This window comes from Microcebus murinus, chromosome 2 (assembly GCF_040939455.1).
Source record: "Microcebus murinus isolate Inina chromosome 2, M.murinus_Inina_mat1.0, whole genome shotgun sequence".
Classification (NCBI taxonomy): Eukaryota; Metazoa; Chordata; class Mammalia; order Primates; family Cheirogaleidae; genus Microcebus; species Microcebus murinus.
The window spans coordinates 118,386,357-118,413,922 of NC_134105.1; the positions used below are offsets into that span (position 1 = coordinate 118,386,357).

At 37.0% G+C, this 27,566-nt stretch overlaps 1 protein-coding gene across 7 annotated transcripts in view; it reads left to right on the top strand.

Moving 5' to 3' along the window:
- The window catches only part of DNM3 (dynamin 3), a 515,120-nt gene that overhangs the window by 294,907 nt on the left and 192,647 nt on the right, over positions 1-27,566 (top strand). The window contains exon 16 of one of the 7 annotated variants that reach the window (XM_076000386.1): positions 1-27,566. This exon is cut by the window's right edge and continues 15,659 nt beyond it. The exons of the other annotated variants lie outside the window; for them this stretch is intronic. Coding sequence (XP_075856501.1) covers positions 1-75 — 75 coding nt within the window. The 3' untranslated portion in view covers positions 76-27,566. 7 annotated transcript variants of the gene reach the window in all.

The following is a 27,566-nucleotide window of genomic DNA, read 5'->3' on the forward strand; positions in this document are numbered from 1 at the left end:
TTGAGAAGAGTAGCTGTGTACTATCTGCAACTGCTCTGCACGACCCCATGCCAGCTTCCCTTTGGTGGGAAGTGAGGAGACGCAGACACGCTTTGGAAGCCATGCTGACTTCAGCCTTAGCCAGAGGAGTTTTGCAGATGACAGTACTTAACAGAGTTTGTTAAAATGATTTAACCAAAATTTATTGTGTAGTTGTCTTAAGTAGTGCTGATTTCTGTACTCAGATTATAGATAGAAATAACAGGACGGTGCCCTCCCCCCACCCCAAATGCTGCAAATAGCAGTTCTAGAGCCTTTATTCTCTCTGTTGTAAAAGGAGGCTGCGAAGGGGCAGAGGACTGTGTTCTAGACACAAGTAGTCTCCGGAATAGAGGCTTGCGGGCGTGGGAGAGTGTGATGTGTTCAGGGGTCTTTACGTGTGCCTGGAGAACAGCACCTGGTACCTGTTGAGTAAGAGGTGCTTGCTATTTATTGAAGGAATAAATATTTATTGAAGGAATAAACAAGGTGCTGTGAGAAGATGATGAGAAGTGTGTCTGGAATGCAAAGGGGGGCAAGGCAGAGAGTCTGCTAAGGAGCTGAAACTCCATCAGCCTGGGAAGTGGTTCACAACCGGGTGCTGCTGCAGATTTTTGTTACATCTGCAGATACAGCAGTCCCCCTTATCTGAGGGGGATATACCCTAAGAACCCCAATGGATGCCTGGATGCACAGATAGTACCGAACCCTATGTATTCCATGTTTTTTTCAATCTGCTTACCTAGAAGGCTACTCAGTGACTAACAGGCGGAGAGAGTGGACAGCGTGGATATGCAGGACAGAGGGATGATTCACATCCCCGCCTGGTGTGAGACTTCACCAGGCTACTCAGAACAGCATGCAATTTAAAACTTATGAATTGTTTCTTTCTGGAATTTTTCACTTAATATTTTCAGATCACAGTTGACCATGGTTGACCGCGGGTAACTGAAACCCTGGAAAGTGAAACCAGGAATAAGGAGGGCCTGCTCATATACTATTGTACTGACGCCCGTCAGCTTTATTATGCAGAGCCTGCGGATCGTGTGACCAATAGAGAAGGGGCAACTCCATGTAAATCAGAGAGAAGATGGAGATGCGACGCGATGCCAGGCCAGCTACCAAGGAAAGACTGGCGAATACAGTGGCCATGGAAGCACTTGCCATGCCGAGTGGGCAGGACAGCACAAGTGGGTGGGAAAACATACCTTCTCAATCAGGCGCTGAGGCAGTGCTGAGGGGCTGCTGAGGGAAGAGTTTAGAGACATCTTCAGTTTTTCCAAACTTGGCATTTTGAACCAATGTTGACCTTTAAATCTCTTCTAGTAATTCTATTTATTATTTGTGCTACGCACGTAAAAAGATGGTGAGCCATCGTTGTAGGTGGTGAAGAGCTCTTGAAGGGGTTTGAGTGGAGCAATGATTTAGTGGCGATTGTGTTTTGGAGATATTATTCGGGTAGAGGTGTGGAGGAGGCGTGGAAGGGAGGGACGCCGGGAGACAGGCTGAACACTTTAGAAGTCACCGTGACTTGTGTGACAGATGACGTATGCTAGAACTAGGGCACGGACTGTGAAGACAGGGAGAAGGGATGGAAGACAGAGGGTCAGTGGTAGAATTAACACACTTTTGAAGAGCAGTTGCTGAGGGAGTCGAGAGCGAGAAGAGTCAGGGATGACACCAGGTTTTTGCTTTAAGCGAGTAGATAGAATGGCAGTATCAATAGCCAAATGAGACTTTTTGATAAAAGCCATTTTCTGTAACCTAAACATTTGTACCTCTATAATAGTCTGAAATTTAAAAAAAAGTAACCAAATGGGGACTCCAGGAGAAGGTGCAACGTGTTAGTAGTAATAATTATTTCAGTTTGGGATATATTGAGATTCACACACATGTGAGCCATCCAGGCAAAGATGTCTGATTGAAAATACAGAACTTAGTCTCAAAAGGGAGCTTTAAATCCTTAAACTAACCAGGAAAGAAGTCTAATTCCAAGGAGTGGTTTCAGGGTAAATTAAAAAGGAAATAAAACTGTGGGTAGATTTACCCAGATTTACTTGTGATTAATAGTATTAAAATTTAGGGTTAACAGTTTAGGTAATTCTTAGCACTTAAGGTTTGCCTTTCAAAGGTTTGATATTCATCCATTTTATTTGGTCTACAATTTTATATTTACAAAGTGAATGTAAAGCTTGTTCATCCATAACTGGAGATACACCTACAGCTTAAGGGTTCTGGATCGTATATGGCCAGGGCCAAGCCAGCACAGTGATATTCGGCGGTCAGTATCTGAGAGGAAATAAGCATCGGAAATGCTGAACTTGAACTCATGATGAGGCCATAGTGTTACCATAATAGCATGCTATAAGAAAAACTGGCTCTGTTTTAAAAATGATGCAATTCTTCACAAAATATGCTCTCAGGAAAATGAAGTCTATGTGTTCTAATGCTAGAGAGTATTTCTTAAAAGCACTATAGTTGAACCTGAAACAAATTTGATGATTGAGTATAGAATGCATTTTTTATCCTTTTTTCCCTGGGCTTGAGTCCATCGACTCAGGAAGGAAATGTAAATTAATGGAGCGTAAGTTTAAGTTTTAAAGACAAGGTTTGAGATCTTTCCTGCTTAACTGTGGGTCCATTGTGAATATGCTGTGTTTTGAAATAAATGTGTCTATAAGTGATTGGAGAAGATTTCAGACCAAAAACCACTTTTTCCCCTTGGCAGCATCTCAGACTTGGATACCAACTCTTGAGTTTTGCTGTTTGGCTTAGAAGGAACTGACAAGTTACACCTTGTTGATTTATCTTCCTTGGCTGACATTTTTGAACAAATGCCTTAGTGTTATACTTAGAGTTGGTCTTGTGCTTAATGTTTCCTTTTCTTACTGTTTAATATTACTATTTAATTCATCATGTATCAGAGAAAGAGTGCTAAAGTATCTAGTCAGAACAATGTCTAATGAGGAAAGATTGGTAGACTGTCCTGTGAATGGTATGTGGACTGCAAATAATTTATTTTCTCTTTTGTGATTTCATAAATGGCTGGAGGATATTGCTGTGTTTTAGGTTTATTTTTTAACATTAAAGGAACTTACAATATGAAGTCATGAATATTAACAAACATTTTTTGAATGAGATATTGCAAAATGGTTTGGAAATTTATCTAACTGGCTTTATATCTTTCTAGGAGAGATATTTGAATAGTGGGATCACCATTACGTTGTAGCTATACTGATTTTTAAAATTTATTATTTTATTTCATATGGAGTACATTTAGTCCATTAAAGTATGCAGCATTCTAACAAAATAAACAGCAGGGAATTATAGTTATAACAGTCTGCCCGTCTCGTTGTCACACATTCTCTCCTGACTTTGGTAAAGCACCTTCCGAATTACTGTCATTGTTCACACAGGAGACAAAGTGATGAGTATGACTACATCAGTAGAAATGTATTCCCACTTTTGAAAAATAATAAAAAGTACATGTACTGACTGTGAATCAGTAATATTTTTATTTTGAAAACAATAGTTCTCTTTTACCCATTGTGTGTTCACTTTAGTTTTCCTCCTTCACTTTTAAAAGTGATGACAAGTAAACTGATGTAGCAGGGAAATTATATATACTAGTGCCTCAAAACTTACTGATGATGATTTATTCATAAATAATTATTGAGTAGTTACTATAATTATAGGTTGTGCCATGGGAAAAATAGAGAAGACGCAAGGTATAATTCCTATTTCCTGAAGGCCTAACTGTATCCTATGGAAGTATCCATTCATATATTTAATTTCAGTGGCATTAGAAAGCCCATATTATTCAAAGCTAAGTGAGAGGCATAGATAATCAGTACAAACAAGAAACTAGAGGAGGGAGAAGCCTCTGACAACTACTAGTGAGAAAGAAGATTTTATGAAGGAGATGAGAGCTTAGGTGCACTTTTCTCCCAATATTTTATTATGAAAAATTTCAAACATTCTAATGTCGAAAAAATTTTAAAGTGAATGCCAGTATACTCTCTACCCCACTGTTGACCTTTTATTATACTTGCTTTATCACATATTTGATATATTTTAATGATAAGTAAAAATTGGACAGGTCTAGCTAAAAACTTTGCTCATGGCTGGGAAGAGGTAGGAGATAGGGTTGTGGTGGGCAGTGCCCAATGATCTCTATACGTACCCTGTGTTACCCCCCTCCCATGTTGTACCAGGGTCGGTTTCTGTAACTGTGGTAGACCAAATAATATCCTCTCCAGCCCTCTTCAGATGTTCATATTTGAGTCCCTAGAACCTGTAAATATGTTATGTGGCAGAAGTGACTTGACACATGTGATTTGTGAGTACGTTAAAGATTTTTGAGATGGGTAGATTATCCTGGATTATTTAGATAAATCCAGTGTCATCACAGGGTCCTCATAAGACGAAGGCAGTAGACTCAGAGAGAAGATACAGGATAGAAGCAGAAGTCAGAGAGGAGAGAAGATGCTACATTTCTGGCTTTGAAGATGGAGAAAGGGGCCATGAGCCAAGGAATGTAGGTGGCCTCTAGAAGCTGGAAAAGAAAGGAAACATTTTCCCCTGGAGTCTCCAAAAGGAATGCAGGTCTGTTGACCCATTTTAGATTTATGATGTCCAGAACTATAAACTAATAAATTTGCATTGCTTTAAGCCACCAAATTTGTGGTAATTTTTTACAGCAGAGATAGGAAACTAATACCAACAGAATGTGGTAGGAACTGGAGTCTGTCAGTAGCCGGACTAATGAGCTTGGAAACATCCTTCCCAAGGTGAGCCCTCAACTCTAGCTGGTGGCTTGACTACAATCCATGTGAGACCCTGAGCTAGAATCACCTATGTAGGCCAATTACAGATTCCTGAGTGACAGAAACTGTGAGATTATTGCTTTAAGCTGCTTAGTTTGGGGACAATTTGTTACAGTTAATACAGAGTGAAAAAAGTTAGGTTAAAGAGAAATAGTGATAAGTTTTGAATGCTAGGCTAATTGATTCCTCAATGGAAAATCCTAGAAAGTTTTTGGTTTGGAAAGTGACCAACTCAAAATAGTAGCAAGATTTATCTATTTGAATATATTAGAAAAAGGGAGATTGGCGGGAAGAAAAATAGATAGAGCAGTATTTTAGATAGTAATATTAGATATAGTAATGAAAGCTTGTGAATATAGAAAGGGAAAGGACCAACATATAAAACTAAAAACTCATTAGGACTTGGTGATTGAATGGGCTCAAGTGAAAGGAAAACTGAGAACTTTAAGATGGTGTGCTTTGATTTGGATAGAATGGTATGATTCTGAAAATGAAATATTTACAGTAAGAACCAGTTTTTTAAATGTTTCTTAGACAATAGTTCCCCCTTACCCAGTTTTGCTTTTGCAGTTTCAGTTACCTATGGTCAACAGCAGACCAAAATAGGTGATTACAGGACAATAAAATATTTTGAGAGAGGGAAAGACTACATTCACATAACTTTTATTACAGTATATTGCTGTAATTGTTCTATTTTATTATTCATTATTGTTGTTAATCTGTTACTGCATCTAATTCATAAATTCAACTTTATCATAGGTATATATGCATAGGAAAAAACATGGTATATGTAGGGTTCGCTACTATCTGAGGTTTCAGGCATCCATTGGGGGTCTTGGAATGTGTCCCTTGCTGATAAGGGGGAATTATTCCTGTACTTTCTGAAGTTGAATGGATAGGTAAAAATGTTCAGAAAGAAATTTAGGATAAAAGGCTTCATTACTTACCTTGTGGGGGTCTAGAAATGTAAGAGATAAAATTGGGGGATGAGACAATAAGACTAGGGGATATGTTAAAAAATATGTAATTGTGTGTTATAAATTGAGTGTACTTATAGCCAACCCAGAGGAAATTCTGACAGATATGCGGTTTTGGTAAAGACAAAAACAATCTGGGAGAAAAATCTCCATTGGATCTTCCTAAAGGGTACATACGTTCTCAGCGTTGCCATATGGTAAATACTATAATTAGTTTCATAGGGGTTTTTTTGGTCATGTTTCTTAATGTATGCAGTCATGTTGCTTATTGGAGGTAATATATTCTGAGAACTGTGCTGTTAGGTGATTTCTCTGATGTGTGAATATTGTAGAGTGTACTTACATAAAGCTAGGTGGTATAGCCTACCACACACAACTATGCTATATGGTACAGCCTATTGCCCCTAGGCTACAAACCTATACAGCATGCCACTGTACTGAATACTGTGGGCAGTTGTAATGCAGTGGTATTCATTTGTATATCTAAACATAGAAAAGGTACAGTGAAAATACAGTCTTATAATCTTATGGGCCCACCATTGTATATGTGGTCTATTGTTGACCGAAACATTGTTACGCCATCTGTAATAGTCAGGTGTATAAACGCGATCCAGTTCCAGTCTAACACATTGGTGATAACAAATAATCTAAATCTTGAGAAAGTGTCCAGAGGCTTATATTTCCATTTAGTTATTTATCTAAAATATTTATTGAGTATTTATTATGTGCTCAGCCCTGTATGAAATTATGAAAGTACAACAGTAAATTATGTATATGCCCTACTAAAGTGAAGATGACAGAGGGAGAAGAGTAGGAAGCTGATCTGTAAGTTGAAGAGAGTCTGGAAGTAAGGGAGGGGTGGGATGAACAGAGGCAAAGCAGTTAGAGAAGCAAGAGGGCAACATAGTGCATGCCATCGTGGTGAAGAGAGAGAAATAGACAGAAAATGCGCCCTGTTTACTACAGCTTTAAATTGATGTCACAGAGGTATCAATGAGAGCAAGTAATAATTAGTCACTGGGTTTGATCATTAGTTGATTGTCAGTGACCATAAATATTTCATTGTCAATATGATGGTGAGGACAGAAGCTAGAATGCAGTGGGATAAGGGGGTAAATAATTGATATGAACATGCTTTGAAAAGTTAAAGGATGAAATAAGTATTAATTAGAATTATCATCATTATTAAAATGACTGGCAGTAATATTCTATTAAAATAATATTACAACTGCTGAATTCAAAATATCATTGAAAAGAAGATGAGAAGTTTTTTTGCTATGGTTTATTTCAGCTTCTGTATAACTTACACAACCTTTCTAGGAAAAAATGTGTACAGGCAATATTTATAAATGTATATATGTTTTAATGATGCTATGTTTGATCATTTGTATTTGGATTGTGTATGGCCTTAATTCTGGACTGATTTTCCCTGCATAGCTTTAGGAATGTGGATTTAATAATTCTTTTAGATATAACCAGTAAGTAGTGGGTGACTGCTGTGTAAGAAGCAGTTCTTCTTATCCCACATCTCAATCTTCACAATAACCTTGTCAGGGTAGGTGTTATTGCCTTTTTATATATAAGGAAACTAAAGCTTTGAGAGGTTTATTAGCTTTTTGCCCATGGTGTATGTAGCAGGGATTTGAATCTGTGACTAAGCTCCACAACTAGTAGATAGTAAACTCAACTATCTCTACTATCTACAGGCAAAGAACATTGATTTGCTTAGATAAAACATAATTAATTATATCTGTATATATGTTACAAATATCATGTCTTAGAGTCAAATCTGCATTGTTTTTGAAGTAGAATTGCCTTCTGCTACTGGGCCAGACTTGAATAACTTTAGCATGAACACATGGCAGTTTGTCACATGGGAGTCAGTCTAGTCTGTGGATTTGCTACTCTAATTCTAATCAGTCTTAGTAAATTAGTTTGTTTTAAAAATCAGCTGTTATGTATTTTGAGTTTTCAATGTAGAACCATGAGTAAATCATCAGAGGGTTAGTATTTTTCATGGAGTCCAACATTTGTGTATTATGGTTGACCAGTTGCTTTGACATCCTTTTCTCCCATTGGATGCTGATGATCACCCTGTATAGGAGACAGGGCTGATGATATTTGTCTTGTTTTACACAAGAGGAAACCAAGGCTAAAGAAGAATGTGTGATTTTCTCAGCAGCCTTCAAATATATTTATTAATATATAAAAGTGGATCCAATGCAATACCTGCAATAAATACATTTTGTTGCTTATATAATTAGGAACTTACTGCTAGACTGTGGTTTGATTTAGGTAAAACTTCCCATCATATAGCATGCTTGAATAAAAACAGAAGATTATGAAAGGTTTCCTTCTTCCTTTTTCTGCAGGGGTAACATACGATTTATTGGAGCTGTAATTATTTTCCAGAGGAACACTCAACACTTTCCCAATAGCTGTATGTTTTGTGTTTTGTAGAAGGTTAGAGGAGAAGCTGCCAGTTTCCTTCCCATAGTGATGTTACCAACCCCAAAATTTAATCTAGAACATTCTGCTCAGTTATACGCATGCATGGAAATTTGCCCTGCCTATTTACCTTTTGGCATGTGGCATTTACTTGTGAAAATATCACAACATCTGATGTTTATTTCCTAGTCATGGATGTAATGCAAGATAACATCAAACAAGAATAAGGTATTTGCTCTCCAACATTTAAAGCAATAGTTATTTCATGTCAGTTGGCATTTACTGAGCACTCACCAAGTGCAGCCATTTGCTGGGCTCTGGGAACCGTAGCTCGCTCCCTAATCGAGCTCATTGTCTGTAAGCTTTGCTCATCAAGACCGAGGGCTTGTGGTTTCACTTTTCACATAGTCGTTTAGAAAGCATAGGAGATTTCTCAAAATATAGTTTAAAACAAAGATGGTTTTCCATCATCTATAGGATAAGTTGGTTCTTTTGGCAAAAGTGATTTTAATTGTTGGTACATTTCCCAGACAAGGAATGCAATCTGTTGACACTCCCTTGAAAATCATCAGATGTAAACAATCTGTTGACATTCCTGTCAAAATGATCAGATACTCAGCCCTGAATTCTCCATAGTACCTCTTGATGAATCCTTTTTTATGTTTTAAAATAATCAAATATATATATATATATACACACACATATACATACACACACACATATATAATATATGTGTGTGTATACCTAGTGTGTGTATACGGGGGTATATATAGGAGAGAAATATATATATATACACACATATATATATCTACATCTTGCTATCAGGGCAGTTCTCTGAAAGGTTACACTACCTTCTTTATGTACAATGTCATTTCCATGATATTAAACAGAAATGAACTATGTGGCTTGCTTTCCTTTTTAAAAATGTGAATGTATTTCTCCACAGAGCTGTTTTGTAGCTGTATTGCTATTAAAGAGGTGCCCAGCTCCAGGCCTGCAGACTGCTGACACACAATTAATCTCACAAATTTATGAATGCCAAAGCATGGAGCAAAATGAAAACAACTGGGGGAATGTTTAAGGGAAATAATTGGACCATATCCAGATGTGCATGTGTAAAACATCACCCCTTAACTCCTCCCCCATATCCTGTCTAAGACAGGATTTTTTTTTTTTCAAAAATAAACTGGGGTTATTTGAAAGAAGTTGTGGTCTCTGACTGAAACTGAATAAGCAAAGCCAGGCTGGTCATAATTGTGTGTGTTCTTGGTATCTTTGTTTCTTAATTAACTCACTGAGTGCTGATGAATCAATCTGCCTATAGCTGTTCTTGGTAGCTGTCGCCACAACTTTATGGCCCCCTTTTAAAAATAATATGTAAGGGTTTTCAAAAATGATTGCTGATTTCTTTGAGTTTTTGGTTGTCATAAGCCATAAGCTGTAACTTTTCACTATTGGAAATGGGCAACATTAAATTGTCTAGTGTGGAGAAGGTCATTAAGCTGTGAACTAAAGTCTGGTCAAGAAGAAAAAGAAATGAGAGAGCATTTTATGGATTTTTTTTTTTTTTGGCAGTCCAAGACCAGCCAGGGAAGCAGGGCAAGGGAGGAAAGGCGAGGAGGAGGAGTTTCTTTTTATGATGCTTAACTCACTAGATAAAGCATAAAAATAGTAATATAATGTTGACTTTGTTTGCATGAAATTAATTAATTTAAGATTTGGCATCACTGGGATGTGAGAAACTCTAGAGGATAAGGGTTCTCTGAATGAGAATCTTTGCAGATTGATGTCCAACCACCAGCTGTATCTTAAATGGTAGAAGTGAAGTAATAAGGCACATTTTCCCTCTTAAATGCCAAGAAATATTTCCTTAAACACAAGGTAACCAAATCCAACAATAAATCCAACCAATTCCAATAAAATTTCTTCCATAGACTTGCTTTTCTCTTGCTCTGTATAAGAACAAAAATAATGATGAAATTAATTGCAATGAACCTGCTTAGATGGGCTTATTAGAGAGGAGAGCGGCAAGACCCCCTGTTTTGCATGCCCCTGCCCCTAGGCTGCCTGTGCAACGGGAGACTTTCCCTGGGAGTTGGAATTCCGAGCATCATTAGGCACAGAATCCGAAGATTGGATTCCTGATCTTATTCAGTGAGAGGAAACAAAAGTAGAAAAATTTGAATGCCCAATCTCTTATCCAATTTTGAGAAGGATTAAGGACCCCGATCCTCAATATTTCTACAGTTGGTGACTTTAATATAAAAACAGTATCAGCACTCTGTTTTGACGTTAAGCATTGATTATGTGGCATCATTTCAATTGTGCAGGTAATTATTTAATTTGAAGTCTAATTTTAGTCTCCTAATTGCTGAATATACTTTCCATAAAAAATGTAATTAGTCCATTTTCTTAGTTGCTTTACCAAGAAATGGTAAAAATGGAAACTTTTTACCGAAGGGAACTGGATGGGAAAAAGCATTGTCTCTATGCCGGATGCCAGGAGAGTTAGGGGAAAAGTGGTGGACTTGGAGAGGGAAAGGCGATGAGAAAACCACTTGTTTAAATATGCACGCACATACCGCACCATCTCTATTCCATGCCTAATATTCTCCTCCTTATCTCCACATCCTACCCCATAGAGATATATTTTGGTTATCCAGTTTTGGTTTCAAACATAAATAATTTCTGGGAAAGTTAAATATATTGGTTTTACACATCTTATGAATATATAACTTCATGATGTTGAAAATATTCTATGTTACCCAAAGGTTGTGTTTGTTTTTAAAACCAATTAATGTAAATTAAATTTTGATGTCATAAGTGAAGACTTGGTAAATAAATACTTAGAATTATTTGTATGGCAGTTCAAGGAAAATACAGTGATTTAGGGTCTTGATACCTAAATACAATGAAACATTGTGGATTTTTTAAAAAGTAAGGGAGGTGCTTGGTGTGGCAGATGATAAACATATCAACTGTTTAAAATCTTTGCTAATTATTTGATAAATGTATTCAAACTTTATATTGCTAGAGAATCAGCAGTGTAGTAGGAGTTACTCTACTAGCACTCAAAACCACCACCACCGTAACAGTAACAGCAGAATCTGGATTCTTGGCACTGTTGCGACACTTAGTAATAGTTTGACCTTGGATTAGTTGCTTTACCTTAGTTTTCTCTCTGTAAAATAGGACTAGGATATCTATCCTGTTTCCTCCCCAGTTGAGAAGGTCATTAAGTTTGGGCATCCCTGCATCCATTGTTCACAATGTTTTTTAAATCCTCTCATTAAAGGATGCTAAAAACCAGGAAAAAACCTCAAACAACTCCAAGCATACTGATGCAGGATTTAGATATGTAGTCCAAATAGAGCATCGGACAACCTGGATTATTAAACAAATAAAGAGAATTGCCACAAAACAAATATGGCGAATATCATTACATTTACAACCATGCAAATTGCGCAGCTTTTCTAAGGCATACCTGCTGCGTAAAATAAAATCCATCTGCGGGCGTGCAGCAGTTTTTCCACAGTTGGGAAGCTGGTGATTGAAAAATAGGAATTTAGAATGACTTTTGTTTAGAAGTTGAGAAATTTTCATTCTCCCTTCTGAACAGTCACCCTCGACACAGTTGTGAGTGGCGCAGTCTGGCGAGCAGGGTACCAGAACGTCACCCCAGCTGGGTGCTCAGGGCCACGCAGCCGTCCTTCAGAGATTCACTGTTTCTGTGATGTTCCTCTCTTCATATTGTCTACTTTAAAAAACATACTTCTGGGAGGTGTAAGCCCAGAAGTGGGAAAGCAGGAGAAATCGTCTAGAATTTATTAAACACTGGATGTGAGCCATGGGCTCGATAGGTGCATTCTCCTTGTAGTCTTGGGATGACCCTGTTTTATAAATGCGGAATCCAGGTCTCAGAGATTTAGTAACTTCCCTGAGTCACTCCGTTAAGTGAATGAACTGTGGGGCTGACATATGCTCCCCGCTGGTCTGCTTGCTGGCCAGCACCTGCTCTTTCCTTTGCATCCTACACCTTATAGTGAATTAATTCATGAGATGCCTTCCTCTTAACAGCTGAGCATCAGAAAAGCAAGAGAGCACTAAGCATCCGAAATAGAAGAGTAGGTGATACAAAAGGGGAACAGGAGAGCAGCAAAAGAGGCTGCAGGGCTTTGTCTGTCAATACACAGGGCAGCTGGTCTGCACGCAGCGGCAGGCCTGGCCCTGCAGATCAGCCAGTATTGCTCTCCGCCTTGAGGATGGGCCTGGGTTCCAACACTAAAATGGAATTGAAGGAAGCTCCTTATGCCCCCCCCCCCCTTTCTTCGAATCAGTGATGACATTACAAGGGCCCCCTTCCGTGTGTGAATACCTGAAATTAAAAGACTACAAATACGCATTTAGACTGTTTACTTTAGGTTTCCAGTTTACATTTGTTCTACTTTTATTCTCTCACTGGGAAGTAAAATTGGAATGAAGAGAAAAAGAGGCGAGCACAAGACAAAGGGGAGGGTAACTCAATTTTGAAAGCGGAGCCATTTTTACATTGAAGTTGAACGGTTTGAAACATTCAGCTCTGTTGGAACCATTGTGGGCGGGTGCGTCTGCAAGGAGCTGGAGCTTCACCTAATGCATTCTATATGCTTGGCAGAGGAGAGGCTGAAATAAGAGCCAAATTCCGAAGGGTCTCTAAGGGAAGCAAGGTCACACACTATTCAGAGTTATATAGCAAACTGGCCCGAATAGAGGATTCTTAATGTGTTTGTACACTTAGGATTCATTCTTCTAGAATTTTGTAACTGTTTAGCCATTTCGTGAGGTTCTATTGTAAATGAATTGCAAACACTGCCTCATAGCTAGATAAGAAAGACTTCTAAATTTAATCAAGTTAACTATGTTGATTTTATAGCTGATTTTGAAACTGGAAATCAAATAATGTGGAAAAGTTTATTGATTAGTTCCACTATCATAATAAGCTTGTAGAAATGTCTTAGGAGACATATATTCTTTTTTTTTTTTTTTGGTCTGAGGAATTTGGCCCATCCTCAAATAAAAATTGTTTTTTAATTCCAAGTAATCTTCTTATGAACAGTTGTTGGATCTTACATTGTTTTATTTTTGGCTGTGCTGCTTAATAAAACTCATTTGCAAGGCAAAAAGGCAAAAATGTGAGAAGCAAGAAACCAAAAAGTTGTTAATCGGTAATTACAATAAATATGAGAATAAGCAAAAATGTCATTTTAACTCACTTTCTGGGAAGACATTCCAGAGTCTGGGGGATGACAGAACATCTTTTGGGTGCTTAGGGCCCAAAAATGGAGTGAGGACTCTAGACTTTTGAAGTTGTTTTTGCTTATAACCAATTTTACCTCAAAGTGTAGAGTGCATAAAAGTTAATTTAAATGTCGGTCACGAATTCCAAGAAATGTGGAGATATAACCCAGAAAGACAACATGACCTAGATCGCTGAGTGAGGGTTTGGGAATGTGAACTTGGCTGTTAACCCTGTGTCAGTTGTGTTTTTTTAACTTTGTAGTGACAAAATACAGTTTCTATTCTCTTGACCACCTTAAGGTGGTACCAACAAAGGTAAAATGGAACATATTTTCTTCTTCTATTTTAGTTCTGAGAAATAATATCCAGGGGGTAAGTCCTCCCACCCCCGTTTTGAAGATGACACTCTGTTAGAGCAAAGTTTTGGCCATTTTTGAGACGTCCAGGATCTGGGCATCTGCTTCTTTTGCTACAAAGGCTGCAACCTCTCCCTTCTTCAAGGAACGTCTTGCCCTCTGTTGATGGTCAATCCAGCTGAAGGAATCAGAGTCAAATGTTAACAAAAGTCTTTAGGGTATCGTTTGTCAACCTAGAGATATTCTCCATCTCTACCAGTGGTTCTTTTGGGGCCTCCTATTACCATGAATATGGTAAGAGTTACGGACCTTTTCCTCAGAGTATTGTACACATTCACAAAATGATTTCCGAAGGTTCTCTAGCCCCGAAGACCATTCTTGGATCATGGGTGGGACCCTATATCCACAGGGTTTATGTCTTGAAACTGAGAACATCACCACCCAGGCTGTCTTCTCTAAGTGAAGGGCTACTCTTGTTGGCCAAGTCACCTTAATATAGAGAGGAAACATCTGTGCAGCATAATCTGTTCTCTTCATATCCTGCCCATCCAGACCTCTCCTCTTAGGTGTCAGAAGACCTCCCTCAAGAGACCTCATAATTTGATGTCACTGTCTTTTCTAAGGTTTGGTCTTAGGTTTGAGCAGATTTCCTTTTTCTTCCTCCCTTCTTTGCATGAAAATCCTTCCCCTCTGCATGACCCACAGCATCTCCCTGTCACCTACTTTTCCCCACCAGCACCCCAGAGTGACCACTCTCTCAGTGATTTCTAATGCCACCTACACTTAGTTCCAGCCATACGATGTTCATTTTTCTCTCTTTTTGCTTGTTTTAAAACTTATTTTTGTTGTGAAATATTTTTTAATATATACATGTGAATGGAGACTAGAAATACCACTCACATCAGTAGAATCTTGGCATTATGATATATTTGCATCAGATTCTTAAAAATAACAATTACAGTTCCAGTGAAGATCTTCTTCACCACCCCTCCCCCTTCCTTTTCTTCCCTCCGTGGCAGTAACTGCTGTTCTTTGTAGGCATAGTTCATCCTTTACCTTTTAAAATTATTTCTTTTTCTGAGTAGAGACTTGATCTGTACAATGAGACTATAATTCTTTGAGAATAGATAATAGCCTTATTTTTCTTTTGGTTTGTCTGGCAATGCTTGGTTCATTGCTCATGAGTCCTTAGTGAGTAACAACAGTAGATTTGTGCAGGTGGGATTGTTTGGGTCTTGGTATTCCTCATTTAAGGTTCTTCTTTATCTTCTTATCCTTCAAAGGTAGTTTGCATCTTTTATCAGAAAGTTTGGAAGGACCACTTTCTCTCCTTTCCTATTGTTCTTCTTTCCACGAGAAGAAAACTCAGATTATAACAAATTTTACATTCCGCTGGATATTCTGTTCCTCTTCATTTCTTCCATTTCTTTATGTCAGGAATGATTCTTAGTCTTTGTGTCTGAGTTCATTTATTTGTAGGTTTAGGGGAGTAGTCTTGTTTTAAGCCACCTTGAGCTTTATTCAAATAGTATAAAATATATGTGTAATATGTGATTAAATAAGCAAATTCATTTTCTTTCCAGAAATATTGTTGCTTTACCTTATGTATTTATACATTTCAGAAATCCATCACTTTGTCCCTTTTAGCAATCCTGATATTACCCCCATTTCACAGGTAAGGAAACTAACGCCAGGAAAGCTAAATGGCATCTTGGGTAGCAGAACTAGGGGCAAGACTAAGGTCCTTGGATTTCTATGTTTTTCACTTCACCATTCTGCCAGATTATAGCATAATATTTAGAATAGCAGTTACTGACCTTATTGAATGGTCAAACATTGTATGGGACACTTTCCACTGCCACTAATTCTTACATTAACTCCTGGAGGTAGATTGTTTATCGTCCTATGTGCAGTTCATAGGATGGTTCAGAAAGGTTAAAGGAGTTGCTTAAAGTCACAGTTAGTAATTTATACTAGTTATAATGGTACTGATAGCACCTCACACTGTTCTAGCACTTACTATGTGTCAGGCACTGTCTAAGTACTTTATATAACTTAGCCAACCATTACAATTTGAGGCAGAAACTATTATATCACCTTCCCTTCACAGATGAGGAAACTGAGACATAAAGAGATTATTTACTCGGCTAGTAAATAATGGTGGGAATTTACAATCGCATTAGTCTGGTGCCAGAATCTGCCCCGTCACTGATTCACTGTGCTACCTCCCAGCAGATGCAGGATTCTAATCTCAAAAGTTGGTGTGCTTCTCATTATGTCTCTGGACTCTTCTGAAGAACAACTCTTTTTCTAAATTGCTTTAAATGTACAAATATTTACTAAACTTTAGAACTCAATTTTTATTCTTTTGGCCTGGAATTTTTATTCTTTTGGCCTGAATAGCAAACTCCAATTCACCCTTCAAAACCCTACTTAGAAATCTCTGTTACTATCACTGTGTTCTTGAGCTCCCTCTCTTCTTCCCCAAGAGTTAATGCTAAATATTCTACAACTGAACTATGTATTTACTGTTTTAAAAAGTGAATAGGCTTTTTAGGACAGTTTTATAGCTACAGAAAAATTTAGCAGATAGTACAGAGGTTTTCCATATCCACACTTTCCCTCTCACAGTTTCTCCTATATTTAATATCTTGCATTAGTGTGTGTTGTCACAATTGATGAGCTAAAATTGATATATTATTATCATATTATCAACTATAGTATTAAATAAAAACTACTATTATTAACTAAAAGTCCATGGTTTACATTAGGGTTCACTCCTGGTGTTGCACATTCTATGAGTTTTGACAAATGCATAATGTCAGGTATGCACCATTGCATTGTCATAGGGAGTAGTTTCATTGCCCTAAAAATCCCCTGTATTTTACCTCTTCATCCTTCCCTCCATTCCTCTCTCCAAACTCTTGGCAGCCACTGATCTTTTTACTGTCTTTATAGTTTTCCCTTTGCAGAATGTTATATAGTTGAACTCATATGGTGTGTAGCCTTTTCAGACTGATTTCTTTTACTTAACAATATTGCATGTAAGGCTCCACTATGACTATTTGTGACTTAGTAGCTTCTTTCTCTGTCTCCTGGGGTAGAGTGCAGTGGCATCATCATAGCTCACAGCAACCTCAAACTCCTGGGCTCAAGCAATCCTCCTGCCTCAACCTCCCAAGTAGCTGGCGCTATAGGCACGCATTACTATACCTGGCTAATGTTTCTATTTTTCAGTAGAGACAGGGTCTCGCTCAGGCTGGTCATAAACTCCTGAACTCAAGCAATCCTTCTACCTCAGCCTCCCAGAGTGCTAGGATTACAGGCACGAGCCACTGCACATAGCCTGCTTGTTTCTTTTTATTGCCAAACAACATTCCATTCTCTGGTTGTACCACAGTTTGTTTACCATGCAACTATAGAGGGATATCTTGGTTGTTTCCTGGTTTTAGGAAAAATATTAAAAAAGCTGTTATAAACACTTGTGTGCATGTTTTTGTGTGAACATAAGTTTTAAACTCATTTGGGTAAATACCTAGAAGTGTGATTGCTGAATCGTATTGTAAGACTATGTTTAATTTTGTAAGAAACTGCCATACTGTCTTTAGAAGTGGCTGAACCATTTTGCATTTTTACTGTCAATGAATGTGAGTTCCTGTTCCTTCACCTCCTTGCCTCTGTTTGGTATCGTCAGACTTTCTGGATTTTAGCCCGTCTAATAGGTGTGTAGTGGTATCTCGTTGTTTTAATTTGCCATTCCCTAGTGACATGATGTTGAACACCTTTTAATACACTTACTTGCTGTCTCTATTATCTTCTTTGGCGAGGTATCTGTTCAGATCTTCTGCCCATTTTCAAATTGGGTTGTTTGCTTTCTTATGTTAAGGTAAAATGTTCTTTGGATATTTTAGATGCCAGTCCTTTATCAAATTTGTGCTTTGCGAATATTTTCTTTTAGTCTCTGGCTTGTCTTTCCATTTTGTTAATAATGTCCTTCATAGAGAAGAAGTTTTTAATTTAATTAAGTCCAACTTATTTTTTTTTCTTTCATGCGTTGTGATTTTGGCATTATATCTAAAAACTCACTCATCACCAAACCCAAGTTTACCCAGATATTCTGCTGTTATTTTCTATAAATTTTATAATTTTCTGTTTTATAGCTAAGTCTGTGATCCATTTTGAGTTAATTTTGTGAAAGTGTAAGAGAGTGTGTAAATGCAGGGTTTTTTGCATGTGGATGTATAGTTCTTTCAGCACCATTGTTGAAAGGCTATTCTTCCTCTATTGAATTGCCTTTGCTTGTTTGTTAAAGATACGCTAACTATATTTGTGTGGTCCATTTGTAGGCTCTCTATTTTGTTTCATTGATCAGTTTGCTTGTTTTCACTAACACCATACACTGTTGATCACCATAGCTTTATGGTAAGTCTTGAAGTCAAGCAGTGTCAGTCCTCTGATTCTTTTTCAGTATTATGTTGGCTATTCTGGGTCTTTTACTTTTCCATATAAATTTTAGAAGCAGTTTTTCAATATCCACAAAATAACTTGCTGTGATTTTTAACTGGGATTGCGTTGAATCTATAGATCAATTGAGGAGAATTGATATCGTAATATAATTGAGTCTTCCTATTTATAAACAGGGAATCTCTTGCATTTATTTAGTTCTTTAATTTCTTTTATGAGAGTTTCATTTTCCTAGTATAGATCTTGTAGATATTTTGTTATATGTACATTTAGTATTTATTTATTACTTTTTGGGTGCTAATGTATATGGTGTTGTGTTTTTAAGTTCAAGTTCGAATTATTCATTGTTGATATGTGGAAAGATGACTGGCTTTTATATACTAACCTTGTATCTTACAACTTTCCTTTAATTACTTATACGTCCCAGGAGATTTTTTTTTTTTTTTTGCAATTATTTGGAGTCTTCAATATAGAAAATCATGTCACTTTCAAACAAAGACAGTTTTATTTCTTCATTTCCAATCTGTATACTTTTTATTTCCTTTTCTTTTCTTATTGCATTGGCGATAGGATTTCCAGTATGATATGGAATGGCAGTTGCAAGAGGGAACATTCTTACCTTATTCCTGATCTTGGGGAAAAGCATCTACTATAGTTTCTCACCATTAAGTATAATGTTAGCTGTAGGGTTTTTGTAGATGTTCATTACTGAGTTAAAGTAGTTCTCCTCTATTCCTAGTGTTCTGAGTTTTATCATGATGGCTGTTGAATTTTGTCAAATGTTTTCTTCTGGATCTATCGTTATCATCATATGATATTTTTGTTCTTTAGCTTGTTCATGTGAAAGATTAATTTAATTGATTTTCAAATCTCAAACCAGCCTTGCTTGCATACCTGGCATAAATCCCACTTGGCTGTGATGTATAATTATTTTCTATACTGTTGGAATTGATTTGGTAAAATTTTGTTGAGGATTTTTGCACATATGTTACTGAGTGATACTGGTCTTTAGTTTTTCTTCCTTGTAATGTTTTTATCTGGTTTTGATTTTAAAGTAATGCTGGCCTCATAAGATGAGTTAGAATATGTTCCTTCTGCTTCTATTTTCTGGGAGATAGTATAAAGAATTGGTATACTTTCTTCCTTAAATGTGTGGTATAATTTATCAGTGAAACCCTCTAAAATTCATCAGTGAAATCAATAAAGCCTGTTGCTTTATTTTTTCAAGGCTATTAATTATTGATTCAATTTATTTAATAGATATAGGCCAGTTCAGATTATCTTTCTCTTTGTGTGAGTTTTGGTAGATTGTGTTCTTCAAGGAATTGGTTAATCAGTCTTTCAAATATTCTAATACAAACCCATGTATATACTTTTTATACGGCATATTTCACACTTTATTAGTTTATATGTGTATTTATGTTTTTTACTAAACTGTGGGAACTGTGGAGTTCTTGAAAGTACAGACCGTGTTTTTAAACTTTGCATCGCTAAGACTTAGCACAGGGACTGGGAGATTTCAGTGAATGTTGAATAAATGAACTGAATTTCTCTAAAATATCAACTGGATGTAGGAAATATGTCTGAGAACACCACAGCTATAAGAAGAACATGAGAATATTGTTTATATTATAAACTTTTTCACTTTACAAAGGAATTATCTACCAAGTCCTTTTAACTAGTTTGGTTCTAATGGTGCATTTTAATGTTGCACTACAGAAGATTTACCGTTTGGAAGAAGGCTGACTGATTGTGAATCAGGGAAATCTAAAATTAAAGAGGAGTTTAATTCAAAGTGATGATCTTTGTCACTGGAGGAAGTATTAATAGAATTATAAAAATGTGATTCACCCCTTTCTTTATTTCTAGAAATTATCTGTTGCATAAAACAGTACACACCTGAATAGACACAATAACTATATAACCTGAGCTCCACTGGGGCTAACTGATCATTAAAAATTACAAAATAGGAAGTTAGACTTGTAATTTAAACTTCTGCTTAGTCTTTGGCTATCATCAAATATTATGTTCAGGACAAAGAATGAGCTGGAGGGTCTCTTTAATTTCTGCTCTGATCTGATAACTGCTATTGTTTAATTGAGGTACCTCGTGTTCCCCAAAGGAGGAGCCACAAGCTGCTTTCTCGGGCCCTGTGTTTAGATTGCTTCTGAGCCCTCAAGTGCTACATCCGCTGAGACTCAGTGTTGCATTTCATTGATGTGTTCAGGCTCTTTTGGTCAGAGAAACCAAAGCATAAACATTGTGCTGACAAGTCCGGTTTAGGATCGGTTTTTGGTCACTGAACTGCCCAAGCAGGTTATTAGGGAACAACATTTTAGCAGCAGCATCAAGTTGTTTATATGATATCTGATCCCAGACATTTTGCATCTGTTTAGCAATATATGAATCTATTTTTGAGATTTGTGATGATTATGGTAAACATCCAGATTTTCTTGTAAAGTTGACTCTTGTGTTATTTATCATAGAATTTATCACATTATATTTATCTGTATTTCTTCTCTTGGATGTCTGTGAAGTTTGCTGTTGTATAACAGGGTGTTTTTTCATATATATGTATAACACAAGAAAATTACCATGTGTGTTAAAAATAATATTTAGCCCTGTTTTTTTTTTTTTTTTTTACTAAATAATAGTCTTCTGAAATGGGTTGGTACTGGAAGAAAGTATATGTAATCCCTCAGTTACAAGGCTATATGGTATAAATTCAGATATAAGTTTGATTGCCAAATTTGTTTCTTACATTGTCTGTGATGTTTGCAAGGCTACTTCACCAGTTTGATTCTTGATTTCTATCACTATAAAATGGATAAAACTGTGTGTCACGTTTTTAATAGACATAAAGAGTGTTGATATTTTTCAAGTAAAATGCCTTGTACCAGGGATTTTGTTGCCATTAAGCACATAGTAATAATAAGCAAGTTTGACATGAGGCATTTAAAAAGAAACTAATTGAATTAGGGTTTGTGCCCTAAATTTTGAATGCTTATGAGTTTAACATTTCTCCACCCATATAATATGGCCATTTGTGTCCTTTCTTCTTAGATCTCCACAAAAATAAAAATGAGTGTAACACTCTCTTACAGTTGACTCATAAAGTATTTATATCTGTCTGCATGCTGAGGTTTTATTGTCATGAAGAAGATTTTCTTAGCAGTATGTAACATCTCCCAGTGCTATGGCACGTTTTGACAAGGACCATATGTGCTGCCTTTCTTTTGTGTAATTGCACTTTGTTGAGGAAACTTCACATATAATGGACTTCGTGAGTTTATTTTGAAACTTAAAAGTGGTGTGCGGTTTCTTTGGTTTGCTTTATTGTTTTTAGTGATGCTGTGTCTTCTAGAACCTTAGCTTTTTTGCATAAGCTGATATAAACACTTTCGTGTTCATGCTTTAAAAGAACACACCTAATAATGTTAATACAAGACTGAGAAAACTGAGAGGACTGATGCAGTGTTCCTAAAATGGCAGTGTGGAGACCTAACATCAGTTTTTCCTATATTTCCAGCTTGAATTCTTTCCACTTCAGTAGAATAAAATTTCTATTCCCTTCTTGGGCATCACTACTTAACTTGCAGGCCTCTGAAACCCAGCCCATACAAAGGCTACCAAAACTCAGTTGGTTTGCTTTTGCTTTTACCTCTATGCCCTGCAAACCTGTTGCTTTCCTGCACATTCTATCTCCATTAATGGCCTCAGCACTCACACGGTTCTCCCAGATTACACTTCCTCAGAGTCACCATGGTTGTACCTTTCTCCTTTTAAAAGTACTACATTCAACTTGCCTTCAAATCCTGATGGTCTATTCTCTCTCAAGTACAGCCTCTCCTCTCAACCCTCTGGCTCAGGCCATATTCCACCGTAACTGCCCTGGACAATTACAGCAGCCTCCTGAATGTTCCACCCTGCACACCACACTCTGACTCTAAAAACATAAATGTGATCATATCACTGCCCTGGGTAAAACATCTGCTGTCCCTTTATTTTCTGCTGCATAGAGCAGTGATATACAAATTATAAGTTGCAAGCTATTAATGAGTAGTGAAATCAAATTAGCAAATTGCATTCAATTTTTTAAATAGAAAAGAAAAGGGCAGAGTGTATCACCTTTTGTAAAGGTATCGTTCTGTGAAGCTCCGTCCTAGTTGTACTTTTCTATATAAATATACGTGTATTTCATCTCTATTTCATATTGTAAAATGTATTTCTGACATGAGTTATAGTCCTGGAAGTTTGAAAGTCATCAGAATAAAGGGTAAATTCAAATTTTTTATTAGGGCATGCAGTTTCTTTTATATTTATAATTTGCCCAGTTTACCTTTCTGCCATCATTTCTGGCCACCTCCTTAGAGAAGTGTATGCCCATTTACACTTCAGGAACTCACTATATTTTGCCTTGGTGAACTTTGCCTTTATGCATGTGAGGTCTTCTAAATGGAGTAGCAGTTGTCACACTTTTTGGTCTCAGGGTCTCTTTAAATTCTTAAAAATATATTGTATATCCCCAAAGTGCTTTGTTTTGGTGGACTGTAGACTCTATCAATTGATATGTAACATATTAGAAATCAAAATGGAGAATTAAAAAAAATCTATCAATTTATGTAAAATGCTGTCCTAAGTAATATATTTTTGTGAAAAATATCTCTATTTTCCAAAACAAAACGAGATTAGAAGAGTGACCTTGCTTTATATTTTTGTAACTCTCTTTAAAGTCTGGCTTAGTAGAAGACTGCCTTATATCTGCTTCTGTCTTCAGTCTGTTGCAATGTATTGTTTTGGTTGAAGGATACAAAGAAAATCCAACTTCTAACAGATATGTAGTTGAGAAACGATTAAATATTTTGATAACCTTTTCAGATAATTGTGTAGATATTCTTCTTTAGTACTACATCAAAACTTAACAAGTGGTAGTTTCTTAAAGGTTAGTTGCAATGTGGGTCTGAAGCTCTATCGGTTAATTTTCATAATGTATAACATTAAAATCCATTGGTCAGTCTTGTTTGCACTTTGAATGGATCTTTTACTCATGCATAAATTAGAACTATTCTGCATTGGTCATTTGAAAAATATTGGTTCTCTGAATGATATGTAGATCTTCCAAATGGTCATTCATTTCATTATACAACATAAAAAAATCACATTGGTTAATATCACTGTTGATTGCATCAAATAAGTCTTAAAGTACTTAAGGGGAAGCTGGGAACCTTACTGTGGTAGATATACATGTTGCAAAGTTCTAACTTTTACATAAGAGCTGTAATTTTAGCATTGGTATCCAGTACCATCAGCTGTTATTGTTTTCTTTGACATATTATATAACTGAATCAAGGTTTCATGGCGTAACCAGAGTATGTGATACAATTTAATTACTGTCGTTTTTCAGTGATTCTTTCAGGTAAAAATAATGTTCCATGAAAAAAACACAACTCAAACAGTCAAACAAGTGCTTCCCCTTTACATTGCACAGAATATTAAAAGGGCCCATACTGAAAGGTTGAAATTGTTAAAAATTCATATTTTTTACTGCTTTATCAAATATATGCTTAGATAAAGCTGCCCTTTTTTTCCTGCTGCTGCAAATACATGGCATTGAAGAATACAGCTACAAGTACAGTTTGAGGCCACTGCTGTCTTCATTCATGCTAAAGCACCAGCAGTTTCACCCACCATCGCTTCTGCACCATCAGTGCAAATGTCAACACAGAGTAAAAGACAAATAACAAGTTAGCGTTATTGAGGAATCATCTTCATACGGGCCTTTCTTCTGTGCCCCCGAAAGGGTGTTGCTGACTCCCAGGGACTGAGGTTTAGACTGTGAGAACTGCTGACTTGCAGTATCTTTCCTAAACCCATTTTCTGCTTGGAAAATTTATATTCAAACGTTAAGATCAGGGTCAAATGTCATGGACTTTGTGAAGCTTACCGAAGCTCCCCAGGAATCTGTCACTCCTCCTCTGAGTTCCTGTTTATTGCAGACGTTATCACACTTCCCTTCGTCCATTGGGTGCTGCTGTTACGGGCTGAATCTTATTCCCTAACACCCCACAAATGTCTGGGGGATGCTCAGGGTTTATCGAGGAGCAGAAGCTTGTTGACCCTACTTACATATCCTGGATTTTGTTGTTCTCCCTCAAGTCTGCCATGGGGTCAGAAGGGGAATGAACACTATGTCCATTTTCCAAGGCAAGCAGGGGCATTTTCCCAACATGTCTTTAGTGCCACGTCCACAGGCATCAGGAAATACTGACGTTGCTTAGCTTCCAGTACGTGTTATGATAGTGAGATCTTGACACTGATGCAGAAACCCCAAAATCACTCCCATTCAATAAATGCGTGAACAATTCCTTTGTACTCTTTGGCCCAAGCCTTACTATAGGTCAAGAGGTCATTTTAGGTAACTTCCACCCTAACTGAAAATGCCCTTGAGTCCACTAGTCTTATGTTATCATCATATTTGATGAGACCTTACTAGAATATTTTTAAACCTCCATTTCTTGTGTTTATTCTGGAAACATTTATTTAGCATTTACTATGTGCCAGGTGCACAGGACACAAAGGTAGGCAGGGCATGGACTCTGCTTTCAAGGTAACAGAGTAGAAAAATAGGACAAAGGCATTTGGTTTGGTCCTCAGATTTATACTGCATTTATTTTCTGTAATCTGAAATTTGGGAGTTAAGTGGGTTTTTTTGTCTATTTCTTTGTTTTTAAGAATATGTTTTATGAATGAAAGCTCAGATTATGAAGATTGTCTTAGATATTTCAGTTGTGTATGTCCTTCTCGCTGTGTTTAAAACAGTGTCGAGTTTGTTATTTGGGAAGAAGTAAGGTTTCTAGAGTTTAAAAAAGTTACCTTAATTAATATATCGTTTACAAAAGTATAGTATCTCAGCATTGATTTTAAACTTTGTATTGGATTCAGGCTTTTTAGAGGATACAAAGAAAGTATGTATTTGTTTATGTGTAATATTTATTTTAAAAACTCTATATTTATTTCCATTCAGAATTATACAGTAGCAGTGCTAACTATGTATAGCTTTATGTGGAAAGGGAAAAAAGTCCGTGCTTGTCCAAAAAATTTACTATTTATTTAATGAGGTATAGAACAAGTACAAAAATGTTTATCCAAACCGAAGTGAGAATTTTGACTGAGAATGTCTCAACTACATATTGTAGTTCTTCCCCAAGGCTGAGAAGGGAGAAGACCAATAGTAGCAGAAGCCACAAGGTAGACATAGCAAAACTGTTGACTTTTTTCTTTAAATTTAAGGACTTAGCTTCCAAGTCAGTCCTCACATATTGTTATCTAGGTCATTTTTTGCTGATGTGATGGTCAATTTTATGCAACAGCTTGGTGAGGCCACTGTACCCAGTTATTTGGTCAAACACCAGTATAAATGTCTCTGTAAATGTATTTTTTAAGATGAGATTAACATTTAAATCAGTAGATTTCGAGTAAAGCAATGACCCTCCATAATGAGGGTAGGGTTTATCTGATTAGTTGAAGGCTAAGGCTGAGATCTCTGAGGAAGAGGGAATGCAGCTCACAGACTCATGCTACAACATCAGCTCTTCCCTGGGTCTCTAGCTTTCCAGCCTACTGTGCAGATTTTGGACTCGCCAGCTGCCATAATCATGTGAGATTTATTTTAAGAAAAATCTCTGTTGGGCACAGTAGCTCACGCCTGTAATCCCAGCGCTTTGGGAGAACAAGGCAGGAGGATCGCTTGAGTCCCCAGGAGTTCAAGACCTGCCTGGACAGCATAGCAAGACTCTATCGCTACAGAAAATAAAATAAAATAAATCGCTTTTTATATATTTATATCTTATTGGTCTTTCTTTCTAGAGAGGACTGACCATTACAGCTGGCTTGCCCACATGTCTGCTCTCATGTTAGTTCCAGGAACAGTATTCTGCTACCATCTCCTCTACTCCTTGGCTCTGCCAGGCTTAGGCTCATAGAAATCATAATAGCATAACATTTTCAGACCGCAGTACAGATGTTAAAGCCCTTACACCTTTGTGCATGATCAACTGTTTTCTGCAGAAGTATTCAGAAGCAGAGAGGGCTAGGGATTCATGGGGAGAAGAAAATGTGTTCAACTGCATGGATCCAAGTAGAAAGGAAGTGACTGGTGGAAGAAATAACAGAAGAGGGAGGGAGGGAAAACCTTGCTAGGGGCTGAATTGTGTCTCCCCTAAAATTCATAGGGTGAAGCCTTAACTCCCAGTACCTTCATGTGTAACTGTATTTGCAGATAGGACCTTTAAAGAGGTGATTAAGTTAAAATGAGGCCATTAGGGTAGGCCCTAATCTAGTTTGACTGGTGTCTTTATAAGAAGGGGGATTTTGTTGCTATTGTGAGAGGTATTGAGTCTTTGACTTGATTCTCAGCTTGACCGTTGTTGGTGTATAGGAATGCTACTGATCTGTGTACATCGATTTCGTGACTTGAGACTTTGCTGAATTTATTTATCAATTCCAAGAGTCTCTTGGCAGAATCTTTGCGGTTTTCTAAATATAAGATCATAGCATCAGCAAAGAGTGATAGTTTGACCTCTTTTCTCCCCTATTTGGATTACCTCGATACCTAACTTCAGTAATAATGGCTTTTATCAAAAAGTTTGAAAACCACAGACGCTGGCATGGATGCAGAGAGAAAGGAGCACTTATACACTGTTGATAGGACTGCAAATTAGTATAACCTCTGTGGAAAACAGTATGGCGATTCCCCAAAAAACTAAAAGTAGACTACCATTTGATACAGCAATCCCACTACTGGGTATTTACCCAAAGGAAAAAAATCCATTTTACCAAAAAGACACTTGCACTCAAATGTTTATTGCAGCACAATTGAACAATCACAAAGATGTGCAATCAACTGAGTGTCCATCAATTCAAGAGTGGATTTAATATGCTAAAATAAAAAAAATAGTATGTACTTAAAAAAATGAGTGGATTAATAAAATGTAGTGTACGTATACTATGGAGTATTACTCAGCCATAAGAAAAAAAATTATGAATTAATACCTTTTGTAACAACCTAGATGGAACTGGAGACCATTCTCCTAAGTGAAGTATTGCAAGAATGGAAAACACCACATGTTCTATAGTCTCTTTTAAATTGGAACTAACTGATCAGCACTCATGAGCACATTCAGAAGTAAAATTCAACAGAA